The 12,137-nt window shown below is 46.6% G+C and overlaps 1 protein-coding gene across 1 annotated transcript; it reads left to right on the top strand.

The window, feature by feature from the left end:
* The first annotated feature begins 5,388 nt into the window (after positions 1-5,388).
* On the top strand, positions 5,389-11,963 carry CD8A (CD8 subunit alpha). Its single transcript, XM_063401174.1, has 6 exons — positions 5,389-5,756; positions 6,276-6,638; positions 7,231-7,317; positions 7,711-7,827; positions 8,776-8,806; positions 11,057-11,963. Exons 1-6 carry the CDS (start codon positions 5,711-5,713, stop codon positions 11,100-11,102), a joined length of 690 nt encoding a protein of 229 aa, XP_063257244.1. The 5' UTR covers positions 5,389-5,710; the 3' UTR covers positions 11,103-11,963.
* The last annotated feature ends 174 nt before the right edge of the window (positions 11,964-12,137 follow it).

Consider the following 12,137-nt stretch of genomic DNA (forward strand, 5'->3'; position numbering starts at 1 on the left):
TCCTGTGAAAAACCACAGGATCTGTTGTTGGGATAAATGTCCTTGTGCAGGGTGAACAGCTAAGGAAGATTAAAGTGTCCAGCACTAAAGAATGAGATAATTGGAAAATTAATAGTGTTTCAGAGGAAATGGATGTGGAGTTTTGTAACAAATGGCTTCCTTAGAATGACACATTGTAATGAGATCTCACATTTAAGAATATAAAAATGACTGGTTTGGTTCAAAGCAAAGGTTCATCCAGACAACCATCCTGTCTCCAGCACTGGCTGTGAGCAGATGGCTAAGTAATAATGACAAGAAAATCATATATGACACTCTCCTTTAATAATCAGTCTATTTTTAACTAAATAGATTTCCTGAGCCTGTTGCTGCCTGTTGAGTGAACCTCTGTTCCATGCATTTGTCCAGGCTCTGCATCCACAGTGTCCTTTGTCAGGGACATCCCAAGGTAGAGGATTTCATTTACTTTCAGACTCACTCACCATCATCTGCTGCCCCTTACTTTCTCTATTGGAAAAGGCAGTGAATAATCAATCCCCAGCCACTCCTTTCCAGCCACTTCTTACCCTGGAGACCTTCAGTGTAAATCCACTTAAATCATGTTTTCAAGCTAAAGAGTCCTAGCCACACAAAATCCATCCCAGAGACATCTGATCCCACATTTTGTCCTGCTCTGAACCTTTTCTTGCTCTCCTACTTCTTATTTGAGCCCCCTCTGTGAGGTGAGGGGTGAGACCAACATGATTTATGCAGTGCCTTGGACCATGCCATGGCTATGGACTGCACCATTGGACCATACAAGGGCAAAGCTGTGTTCTCTAGTTTATACCTAATTTTCTTCCTACCTGCTGACATCCAGTTTGCTTTTCCTGCTGGGCAAAGAGTTGATGTTCCCATGGCAGTACCTGTCTTAACCCAAATTTTGTAGGCAAGCCAGGACTGGTTTTCCTTTCATGCAACACTTCACAATGGCCTACTTCAAATTTCACTTTCCCCTGTATTGCCCAGTCCCTATAAAATCCTTCTGCTGTTCTGTATTTACAGTACATAAATGCAAGAGAATTAATGGGCATAAAAATAAAGTTGGCAGGATTTGTTTTAGACACGATTTGTTGTTTGACCTCTGGGTCCAATGCTCACAAACAGGGAGTGCAGTGGTGCCTGCAGGAGAACAGGCATGGGAAGAGCAATCACACATAATCACACATTTCTCTTTGCAGTACTGGTGGGGATGAAGCTGTTAAAAGTGAAACTCAACACCAAATCCAGTTTGTTTTGTTGATGGCAGGAGAGCATTAAACCAGCTGCTGCTTTTTGATGCCACCCTCCCTCCAGCCCTGTCCCTTTTGATCAGGGTATTGTGGCTCAGGGTTGCAAGTCACAGGTCTAGTTCAACAGAGGAGGTTGGGTTTTTTCAAATAAATGAAAATTGAGAAGAAATAAGCTGTGTAAGCCAGGAAATGCTATTAATAGGACCACAAAATGGATGAAGCAAGTTGTCTCCAGCAAGCCATGGGTTTCCATCCTGCCAGCTCTGCCAGCAGGAGAGGTGGAGAACAGAAATGGGAACATTTCCTCCATTGCATTGGCTCTGACCTGCTGGGGAAATTAGTTCCCTCTCAAAGATTTTAACAGTAAGGATGCACAGCAACAACCTGCTCTGGGCAAGTCCTGCTGCCCCACACAGATGGACCCAGAAAATCCCTGAGGGATCCACCAGGATTTCCTGCCCAAGGTCTCTGGGGAAAAAGGTCAGTGTGCAGAAAAGGAGGCCAGACATGGCAAGACTCTGGATTGGTGGCAACAGAAGATGCCAGATGTGGGGATTACACCAAGGCTATGAGACCCTGGAAGGGAGCTGAACTCACAGGACAACAATCAAACTGTGCCCTGAACCCAACAGAAATCTGATTTTGAGAATTAGAAATTAGATAACGAGACCACTTCACCTACTTGAACAGTTCAGACCAACAAACAAATATATGTTGGAGCCAAGCAAAAAATTTATCTTTTCTTAAGTCTATATAGAGTTAGAAAAACATTAGGTTTTTTTCTAATTCTAGTCTGAATCTGTGGTATTTAGATTAGAGGGGCAGAAAACCACTGTTAACTGCAGCTGTCCACTGTTAAGTGCAGCTGGAGCACTGCCAGAGTACACTGTCACCAGTCCCCAAAAGACACCACCACAGATTGCTGATTTACTGAAAGCCAGCACAAACGAGCTCTGCAGCACCAAGAGAGGAAGTTTCCCGCAAGGAAAACTCACAACACATCCAGGTCTCCTATCAAACTTTCAGCTGAGGTACCAACAAGCCTGGAAATTATGGAGATTTTCAACCCTGTGGTCAGCTGAATGGCTACAGCAAGGAGAGGTGAGAGCACAGGAGTGTTTGTGGTTTGCATTCTGGATTTTAGGTGTGTGACGTGCACACTGAGTGTACCCAGAAGAGTGGGCAGTGTTGGCCACTGAGCTGGAAACACGAGGCTGCAGTGGGTAAATAGTGTGAGTACCTGGTGGGTGACTCTTGCACTTGACATTCTGCAAACCCCTTTAAGTGCTGCAGCTTTGCAAAGAGAAGGGGGGCAGCAAGGGGCTCTTAAACCACAGCTCCACTTCACACCGGAAAAGCTGCGTGCTGGAGCCTCAGCATTGTATTTTTACCTCTGTTCGAAAAAACAATGCTCGTAATTCGCCACCAAATTTTGAAACCTTCATCGAAACTTTCCATTCCTCCTTGTGAAAGTGGAATGGAAAATTTTAATGCAATCCCTCAAGGGTTAGGAACAGGAAGAGTCTGTGGGAAAGGCAGTGCGGTGCCACCGCTCAGTTACCATCGCTGACCCCTCACAGGGGTCCAACAGCCCCTGCTCCTCCTCGGGAATGTGGCATCTCTCCTTGGCAATGGGATGTCCCTCTGGAGCTTTAGGAGACACCCTGGGCCACAGAACAATGGGCTTGTCAGAGCTCAGTCCTTTTGGTGCTCCTTTTGTGTCACCGACCATGGCAGCGTGACTCCCATGTCCCCAGAGGAGCTCCAGACACGCAGTGCTGGGAGACACCCAGGCAGGGTCTGCTTTGACTGACACTGAGAAACTGAAGAGGTTCTTACCCCAGGAAAAAGCCCTGAGAGCTTTCCACAAAATGACTGAGAAGTCAAACCTATCCAAAACTCAGCATGTTCTTCAGCTCTGGTGCCTCAGCTCCCTCTCGTTTCCCATTCCTTCTCTGTCAAATGGATGTAAAAAGCAGAGAAAATTAATCCTAAATTCACTTCCTGCTAGGAAGTGATGATCAAAAGCTGATGAATCCTTGTTACTCTGTCTCATCCCTGCATGATTTTGTCTCTTGTCTCCTTGCTCCTGTCTTCTACTAATTATTTGACATTAATTAAACACAGAACTAGGCTGGCCCTACTATATAAAGATAAACCTCAGTCATAAGCAATTTCAATTGTTCAAAGCAGTCAGAGTCCTGTAACCCTAGCTGTGAGTAAAATAAAACTTAAATGTAGGTTTGGGGAAAAAAAGAAATTACTTCTACTTTCTAATCAATCTGTCTAGTCTGACTTCTCTTACATGATGCTCTGCAGAAGTAACTTCTTGTCTGAGTTCTTTCTTCTTCCTTAGTCATATCATACCAGTGACACTACAACAGAAATGACTAACTAAATTACTGATAAAATATGTTATTAATGCTAATATTCATTGATTTGGCTTAGGTACTCAAACAATGACAGCCTATTCTAAAATACTGTATAGAGAACAAACAGGCAAACCAGAACATATAAAAATCAAGGACATTCCTTAATCAATGTGATTACCTACCTTCTCCCCCCAGTTTTGGAGCTGGTCATCAGTATTAAACTTACATAAACCAATCTAAATTATTTATACAAGTCTTCATTTTAAATCAGAGCTTTTTCCTGGAGGTCCTGCTTGTTTTCTGGAGCTTTTTCTAAACAAATAATTGCCACTGCAACTTCATTTTTTCTTCTTTGTGGCTATGCAAAATAGAAATAGCTTTGTACTATACAACATCTTATGACAGAAGTAAAGAAGCCATGTGTGACAGCCCTCCTGCAGCTGTATCTCCCAGCTGACAATAAGATTTGCCTTGCTTTAAAGGATATATTCACTAGTAGAGGAAAAGGTGGCCTTGCCTAGAAATCAACTTAATCTGTGAGCAAGGAGGGCCAAGATCAAGGACACCTCCACAGAGAGGAGAGGAATATCTGGGTGCCACTTTGGTACCCTGGACTGTTTCATAATAAAATTTGCTATTTGTCAGAGACAAGAATCCCTGTTAAGAAAGGCACCAGCCCCTCCTGGATGATCCTTTAATTGTACAGGTTCTCCCAGCACATCCACCACCACATCTCTGAGGACATGCACTGCATGCTCACTCAACAGCAGAGGGAGAACCTAAAATTGATGAATTTTTTGTCCCATCCTCATTGGCCAGCACATTAATTTCCATTTTACTTTTATTTGCTTTATTCAAGGGAGACATCACAAGTCTCCCAAGCCTAACAAAGGCATGGATTTCACATATCTCAGCAGGCCTAACAGGAGCTTTCTTCACTCACTAACACACATTGAACCCCAGAGAAATAAACCCAGTTCCTAAATAAACTATTTTCAGTGATTTAGCTCTGAGCCCCAAGAGAAACAGCATCAAACCCAGCAGCACCTACTCTCTGACAGATCCAGGGAAAAGGGGCTTTCTTTGCAGAGGGGTAATGGGGGGAAAAATATAGAAAAAAAAATCAACAGCAAAGCCATGAAGAAAGAAAGAAATCAAACACTAGCCCAGCCCCTCACGGGCTGGTGAAGCTCTTGTTACTGTGTGTGTTTAAAGCTCCAGGAAGCATCACCCATCCCCATGACCAAGTGGTCACCTGGAGGCAGCAGCAAGGGCCTTTCCACTGAGGCACACAAGGGGTTTATTTTTTTTGGCAGAGAGGAAGCACCTGTGGTGAGAGAAGAGGGCCACGAGTTGTTAAACAAAATGCAAAGCACACCCTGGACACTGGACACTCAAGTGAAGTTTCTGCTCTCAGACCACCTGACATGCACAAAGAGATTCACAATTGCAAAGAAGATTTAAACGAAGAATTGCAAAGAGAACAATCGAGCACCTGAAGAACCCAGCTGCGTGCCAGCAGCACGTGTGCTTGGAGATAAATGATATAAATCTATGCCATGAAACACCTGTGTCTCACTTGCTGGGTAACAAAATTGCCACCCACATGAGACCCTTGGGGGTGCTGAAGAGAAGGAGGCAGAATCCCTGCCAAGAAAAGCAAAGTGTAGCCTGCATCAAAAGCGTGGAACTTGTCCATAACTCCTGCAGAGCTGGAGCTGCTGTGGATCCCCAGAGGGCTGGGAACAGCCGGCTGTGGTGGCTGATCCCACCTCAGCCATGGGCAGCATCACTCTGGATCTCTAGGGAAGACATCCAGGAAAAAGCCTTGAGGCACCATTAAGAATTGATAAGCATACATTAGCCCAAACTCTGGACAAGAAATAAATTTCTTCAGAAAACTTTTCATCCTCATTCCTCCACGGATGCCGAGCATCACCTCCTTACCCCAGAGGGTCCTGATGACATCACATCCTCCCCAGAGAGCGACACAGCCTCCCAAGCCAAGTGACAAAGGCCATCTCAGCTGTGCTGCACCAGCCCCAGGGACAGACACCCCAGGAGAACATGGACACCTCTCCTGCCCTGCTCCTGCTGCTCACTCTGGGATTCTGTGAGTACAGACACCGGCGTGTGCAGCCCCTTCACCAGGAGGGGCAAGAAAACCCTTCCACTGAATTCAAGACATGGGAATAACTAGTTACAGGGGAGGAAAAAATCAGATCAAAAAGGCTGGCTTTGAGGTGTGCTCAGTAATTGTGGGGGGAAAGGCAGAATCACCTCAGCCAGCAAAGGGCAGCCAGAGGGGTGACTGCAGCACCACCTGCACTGGGAAGGGAGATTGATCCAATGAGTGGTTCTGGAAGGGAGAGAGAAGGGTGGGAATAAAAGGGCTTTGCAAGAAGTGCAAAAAGAGTCACTTCAGAGAAGCTGGGAGGGTGTAATGTCCTGCAGAAGGCACTGGAAGGGCAGCACCCATCTTTAAAGCCTGGGTGCCTGATTGCTGAGCACCCTCCAAGCATTTCACATCATCCACACACTCAGGTCTTCCCTTGCGGACAGGGAGGGAGGTTTCCTCAGAGAACCCTTTGACTCTTCCCAAGTGGTTCCAGCCAGCATTTCTCTCCTGCAGGCTGCCCTGGGATTGATGGCCAGTCCCTTGAGATAAAGGTGAGCTCTCCCCAGGACATCAGGCAGCTGCGGCTGGGACAGAAGCTGGAGCTGCAGTGTCGCACTGACAGGCACAGCGGCGCTTTCTGGATCCGCCAGGACACGAGTGGGACCCTTCACTTCATTGTCTTCATCGGCTCCACCTCCAAGACCACATTTGAGGGGAATCAGAGAACATCCACACGCTTTGAGGCCAGGAAAGAGGGCCTGTCCTATCATTTGGTGGTGAAATCTTTCACACCGTGGGACCAGGGGAAATATTTCTGCGTGATGAATTTCAACCAAAAGCTGCACTTCAGCCCTGGCCAGTATGTCTTCCTTCCAGGTCAGCAACACCTTCACCCAACCTCACTCAGCCCTGCCAAAATGCCCAGCACCTTCTCCCTTGCCCTTTCAACCCCCATCCCTCCCACAAACCCCCTTGCCCTGCTTGCTTGCCCAAGGCATCCCGTGCCCAACCCACTGCTCCTCCTGCCAGAGGCTCCCTGCTCCCCACCTCTCCTCCTGGGACTGCTCCTGCCCAAGGCAAACATGATTGGGCAGACCCAGCATCACCTTCCCATCCCCACTGCTCCATCCCACCCATGGCTCTGATGGGAGAAGATTCAAACAAAATCCACCATCACCCCCTCCTTCCTCAGCACACGCAGGTCCCAAAAGTACCACCAAGCTCAGGGGGCTCAGGCTTTGTGAGGACGGTGTCAGAAGGTGAGAAATCAGGAGGCTGCAGCTCCCTCTTGGCTCTTTGGAAACCCTTCTTGGGGGAGACCCCCTCCAAAAGGGGCTCTGTGAAGTTCTCCTGTAGCTGAATTCAGCAGCGCCTGTGTCCTGGGTTACAGGGTAAGGGCACAGAAAGGCAGGAGAGATCTGTTTGATTGTATTTCCCCACATGCTGAATTCATCCATTTCACTTACAGACACCACCACAGCGGCACCCACCACATGTGAACCCACCTCCCAGCAAGGCACAACTGAGGAGCCCAACCCCAGGACTCCAGATCCAGGTAACCTGAGTGGAGGGAGGAGAGGGGAAGGGCTGGACTCTGCTCCACTGACCCCAAGGGGGATCCCGCCGTCGTTTTGGGATTTGGAGGCAGAGACAAGATCCACAGAGCTTCTTTATCATAGATGCAAGGATCAAATTCCAGTATTTCATTCAACCTCAATAAAGAGTAAATATGACATAAAAATCATGAGCATGCCTGGGCACACCAGGAACATGGGCAGGGAGGGTACAGCCTTGGGGGCTGGGGCTGCTTTTAGCCTCAGACAGACACATAAAGAAACTTTTGCCCACATATCCTCCCTTGAGTGCCCAGGAAAATGGTTCCACCAGCACTCTCTGGAACACCAGCCATGAGCACCTGGTGGCCATTCCATCTTCTCTATTCCTGCAGAGGGAAGAATGAAGGAAGATCTGAATTTCTTCTGTCACATCTTCATCTGGGTGCCCTTAGCAGGTGCCTGCCTCGTGCTCCTCATCGCCCTGGTGGTCACCATCGTGCTGTGCCAACGTAAGGCTCCACCACCCTCTCCAGGAGCACCTCTGTCCCCAGAGCACAGCCCTGCCCCAAAGGGAGCTGGATGTTGTGCCTGCTTTGGGAGGCAGATGATAATCAGGACACAGTCAATGCCAGACAAGGGCCACTGTTAAAATCAGTGCGTTTTAATCCTCATCAGTAGGATTAGGATGAGAAAGAATCACCAATTTAGAATCACACAGTCAGAAAATTATTTATGTTGGAAAAGACTTTCAAGGAAGAAAAACAGATTACAAAAAAGACAGTACTTATTCTATCAAGTGTCTTGGCTCATAAATGGGTGTGTCAGAGGTTAAAATCCCAGAGCCTGAAACATTCTGACCTAACAGAGTAAATTTGCTGCAGCAAATGCTGAGAGTCCAGATGGAACCAGATGAGAAACTTCATTACTTTATGATCAGTGAAAAGCCCTCAGCTGCAGTTAATTTCTGCAGCCATTTCCAAGCCCTTCGGGATGGATTTTTATCTTAGTCTAAAATTAATGGCTGGGCATTTTATTTTGCTGAATCTACCCCAAAGTAACAACACAGAGGCTAAAATGGGGAAGAGAATTATTACCTTGAGTGTATGTGACCAGGCATCCCTGCCTGCATACCTGCTGCAGAAATATTTGCTGCTGAGGGATGTGCCAAAGTCACTGTGGACAGCAAACAGAAATAATTCACCCTCAGTGTTCCCAGGCTGACCCTGCTGCTGCTACTCACCTTAAATCTTAATTCATGAAAATATTTAAGTGGATTACTGGGGCAACATGAGCTGCAGCACCACTCCCTGTCATGGATTTCCTCAAACATAGGCTTGGTTTATGCATTATTAATGATATCAGCTGCAGGGGAACACCAGCCCTACCTCAGCAGAGTGTTTCTTTCCTGAGCTGTCACTTGGTACTTTTGAACTAAAACATTTTCTCTCTTTTCTTAGAAACCAGAAGACGAAGATGCAGGTGTAAGAGGTGAGTGACAGGCATTGGCATTTTTCTGTTCAGCTTGGCAACCTCTCACCCTCAAGAGATAAAGGAGGCAGGTGCCAAAAAGCAACCTAAAAATTCTTCATGTGATAGAGGATAGCTGGGAGGAGCCTGAGCAATGACTTAAGGGCAAAAACGAAACAGAGCGGTTCTGCTGTCCTCTATTTTTGGTTTTGTTTGGGGCTTTTTGTCTGTTTGGGGTTTTTGTTTGGTTTTTCAACTATTAAGTCATTCAATTCATTGAGCTCTGACCCTGCAGCATATACAAAACACAAAGACAGGAGGTGTTTGTGGCAGCCCAAACACTTTGTGCATCACCCAGTGCTCATAACTAACCCCATTTCTGTGCTTCCAGTGCACCATTCCCAACTTGATCTTTGGGATGGCCACATTTCATCTCTTCCCCCTCCCCAAATCATTCAGTTGATTTCACTGCTGCATATTCAGATGTCCCCAGGGATTACATGTAAGTTCCTGCATCCCAAATCCCTCTCTGCACCATTTTGGACCAACAGCACCAGGCTGGCTGCCCCTGTTTCCCCAGCAGGCACCAAGGAACAGCAGCAGAGGCTGCTGCAGCCTCTCATGACTCTCCTGACAAACACCAGTGCAGACAGGAATAGATTGAAGGGTAACCCAGTTTCTAGGGCACACAGGAACCTTTTCTTTATGCCTTCCCTCCTGCCTCCCCATCCCATCCCTCACCCTGAGTCACCAGGAAAACACAATCAGAAGGAGAATTGCACTTTCCTGCTTTGGAAGAGGAAATGCTTTTTGCCCACACACATTTTGCTTCTGCACATCAACCTCCCTGCAGCTGGTTTGCTCACCTCTCCTGCTCTGCAGGAAATAACTTCTGCACTTTTGCAAGCCTTGTGTACCCTGGGGCTTGGAGTCCCCACTCCAGCTCAAGGGCAACCAGGCTAGTGCTTGGAACTGCTGGGTTGCCAAGAAACTTTGGAACAGCATGTTCACACCTCTGGAGCCTCATTCCTTGCCAATCACAGCACCTTTTAAATCAGATCAATTCCTGTTCCTTGTTATACACCCATGGGTTTTTTAATACAAGAGGTAATTCCCATTTAGTTCTCCAAATTCATACAGTCTCTCCCCAACATTAGTAGAAAATGGATCCCTACAAATTTATTTTTCTTTTAAAGGCAGGTTGCATTTTTTAAAACTGTCTGTAAAATGGAACAGACTGTTATTTTCACAGGGGATATTTATTACCCTCAGCACTTTTCTGATCCTCATCTGCCTTTCCAGGGGAGAAATGATAAGGAAGAGCTCATCATGCAGCCTTGCTTAGGAGAATGTTTGCATTTTTCACTTATCTCAACCCCTGTTCCAGCTCTGTGCAAGGATGTTCTGTCTCTGTGGGAAGAAAAACACCCTGCAGAGCTCTCCCACTCTGCCCTGATGCAGTGGTTGTAAAACAGGGGCCCCAGGAAATCACCTCCCCAAGGATGGCTCTCCTTCAGCAGCCCAAAACTTGACAGAACTCTGGTTTTAGCTATGGTTCCACATTTCAGTTTTGATTTAGAGAGGAATTTCCTGCTGCTCTGAGCAGCTCCTTCCTTAGAAAGGAAGCTCTTTGGAAGTTACCAGTGCAATTCACTCCCTCAAAGAGCACCCCAGGATCTGGCCTGAGATCTTTGCTGGCAGCAGAAGGATTCATTCTCCACCACCAATGAATCTGCCCTGAAAAGTGGTGCCAAATCCCCAACTCATTAGATCAGCATAAAACTCTCAGTTGATGGAGAGCAGCCTTTTCTGTCATTTTGGGAGCACATGGCCTGTCTGGAAAGCCTCCTTTCAAACTTCTCTGCAGGTAACACATTCCAACAAGAAAGAGTCTCTCTGAAATGATAACACCCTATCTAACCCAAAAAAAACCCCTGCAAACCCTGAGCTCTTCTTTCTTCATTCCTTTCTGAATGTAGAGAAAGGCTTAATGAGAGGACAGGAGTGTGCAGAAGTCAGAGGTAAATTTAAAAAGCCCACATTAGTTTTTAATTAATATTAGATCTGACCATCAGCATATCCTGAGATACAACCTTCTGTTGTCAGTCACTACCTAAAACGCTGGCAGATCATTCACTTGCACAAACAGGAGTTGGGAACACTTTGCATCCTTCTCTGGGAAGTCCCTGGCTACAGCCCAAGGCTAAAGGAGCCTTAATTGCCTCTTGCTCCTCTCCCATCTGAGTAAACCAAACCCTCTTCTCTCTCCAGACCTGCAAACGGGAAGCCCCCCACAAAACCCAGGACTCCAAACTAACACAGATCAGCACCTGCACCTTCTGGCCTCTGGATCTTCTCCCAGGAGCTGTCAGCACAGAAATACCTCTCCTGCACTATCCACAACGCCCCTGCACCTCACCCACTCTGCCCTGGAGGTTTGAGGAGACAAGAGGGAGCTCAGACACGCAGACAAGCAGCAGCACTTTCCCGTGAGCTGCAGGGTAAAGCACAGCTCCTTCCAAACCCTGAGCTTGCCAAGCAATGCCCAAGGCCAAAGGCCACCCCTGTCCCCAGTGACAGGGCTCAGGCACAAGAACCACCCCAATCCTGATGCTGCCATGCCTCAGGGAGAAGCTGCTGAGAAATAAAGGACACGAGCTGGACCTTTGCTCAAGGCTGTGTGTGATTGCCTCCCAAAAAGCAGCCAGAGGTGGAATTTGCCACACAAAGCCTTAGAAATAATTATCCTCACTCAACACATCTTCTTGTTGTGGTACCTTTCTCCTAGGGCTTTTATTGTTTCATGAAATGGATTACAAGACTGCACTGAGAAGATAAATATGGATTAAAGGGCCTGACTACTGAGGTTTTACAGTCCTGGGGGCTCAGGGTCACTGTTCTGCTCACACTATCCCTGTTCTGCTGCTACCCCTGATCCACCTATATCTGCAGGAGTTTGGCCTGAGAAAGGAAAGTGAGATTTGCTTTCTTTCTGAGGGAAATGCCCGAGTGATTAAAAAAAAATCCTTGTCACTTGTTTTTTTTAAGCAGGACATTTAACATGTTGATATTTCCCCCATGTTATGGACTGCTGCAAGTTCTGTTTTTTCAGATCTGTATTTCATGTAAATATTTCCTTAGCATACTTGCAATTTATAAAATAAAATTATTCTCATAAGATTCATGACCATTACTTTTTCTTTCTTCAGTTCCTATTCTCAGAAAAGCTAAAATCCTTCAGGAAGCTAATAAACAAGGGGTTGAAAAAGTCTTGGATAAGGAAAAAGCCAGTGATTTATACACCATCCTGAGCTTTAGGGTGCAGACTTCAGCTTCCACCTTACACAGCCTA

This window comes from Prinia subflava, chromosome 7, assembly GCF_021018805.1.
Source record: "Prinia subflava isolate CZ2003 ecotype Zambia chromosome 7, Cam_Psub_1.2, whole genome shotgun sequence".
In the NCBI taxonomy this organism is placed as follows: Eukaryota; Metazoa; Chordata; class Aves; order Passeriformes; family Cisticolidae; genus Prinia; species Prinia subflava.

What these genes read in the sequence shown, in the direction of transcription:
- CD8A (XM_063401174.1), top strand. Translation starts at nt 5,711, where the DNA reads ATGGACACCTCTCCTGCCCTGCTCCTGCTGCTCACTCTGGGATTCT. An exon ending in CCCCAGGACTCCAGATCCAG is followed by an intron (nt 7,318 to 7,710) that starts GTAACCTGAGTG and finishes CTATTCCTGCAG; the next exon opens with AGGGAAGAATGAAGGAAGAT. An exon ending in CGAAGATGCAGGTGTAAGAG is followed by an intron (nt 8,807 to 11,056) that starts GTGAGTGACAGG and finishes TTCTCTCTCCAG; the next exon opens with ACCTGCAAACGGGAAGCCCC.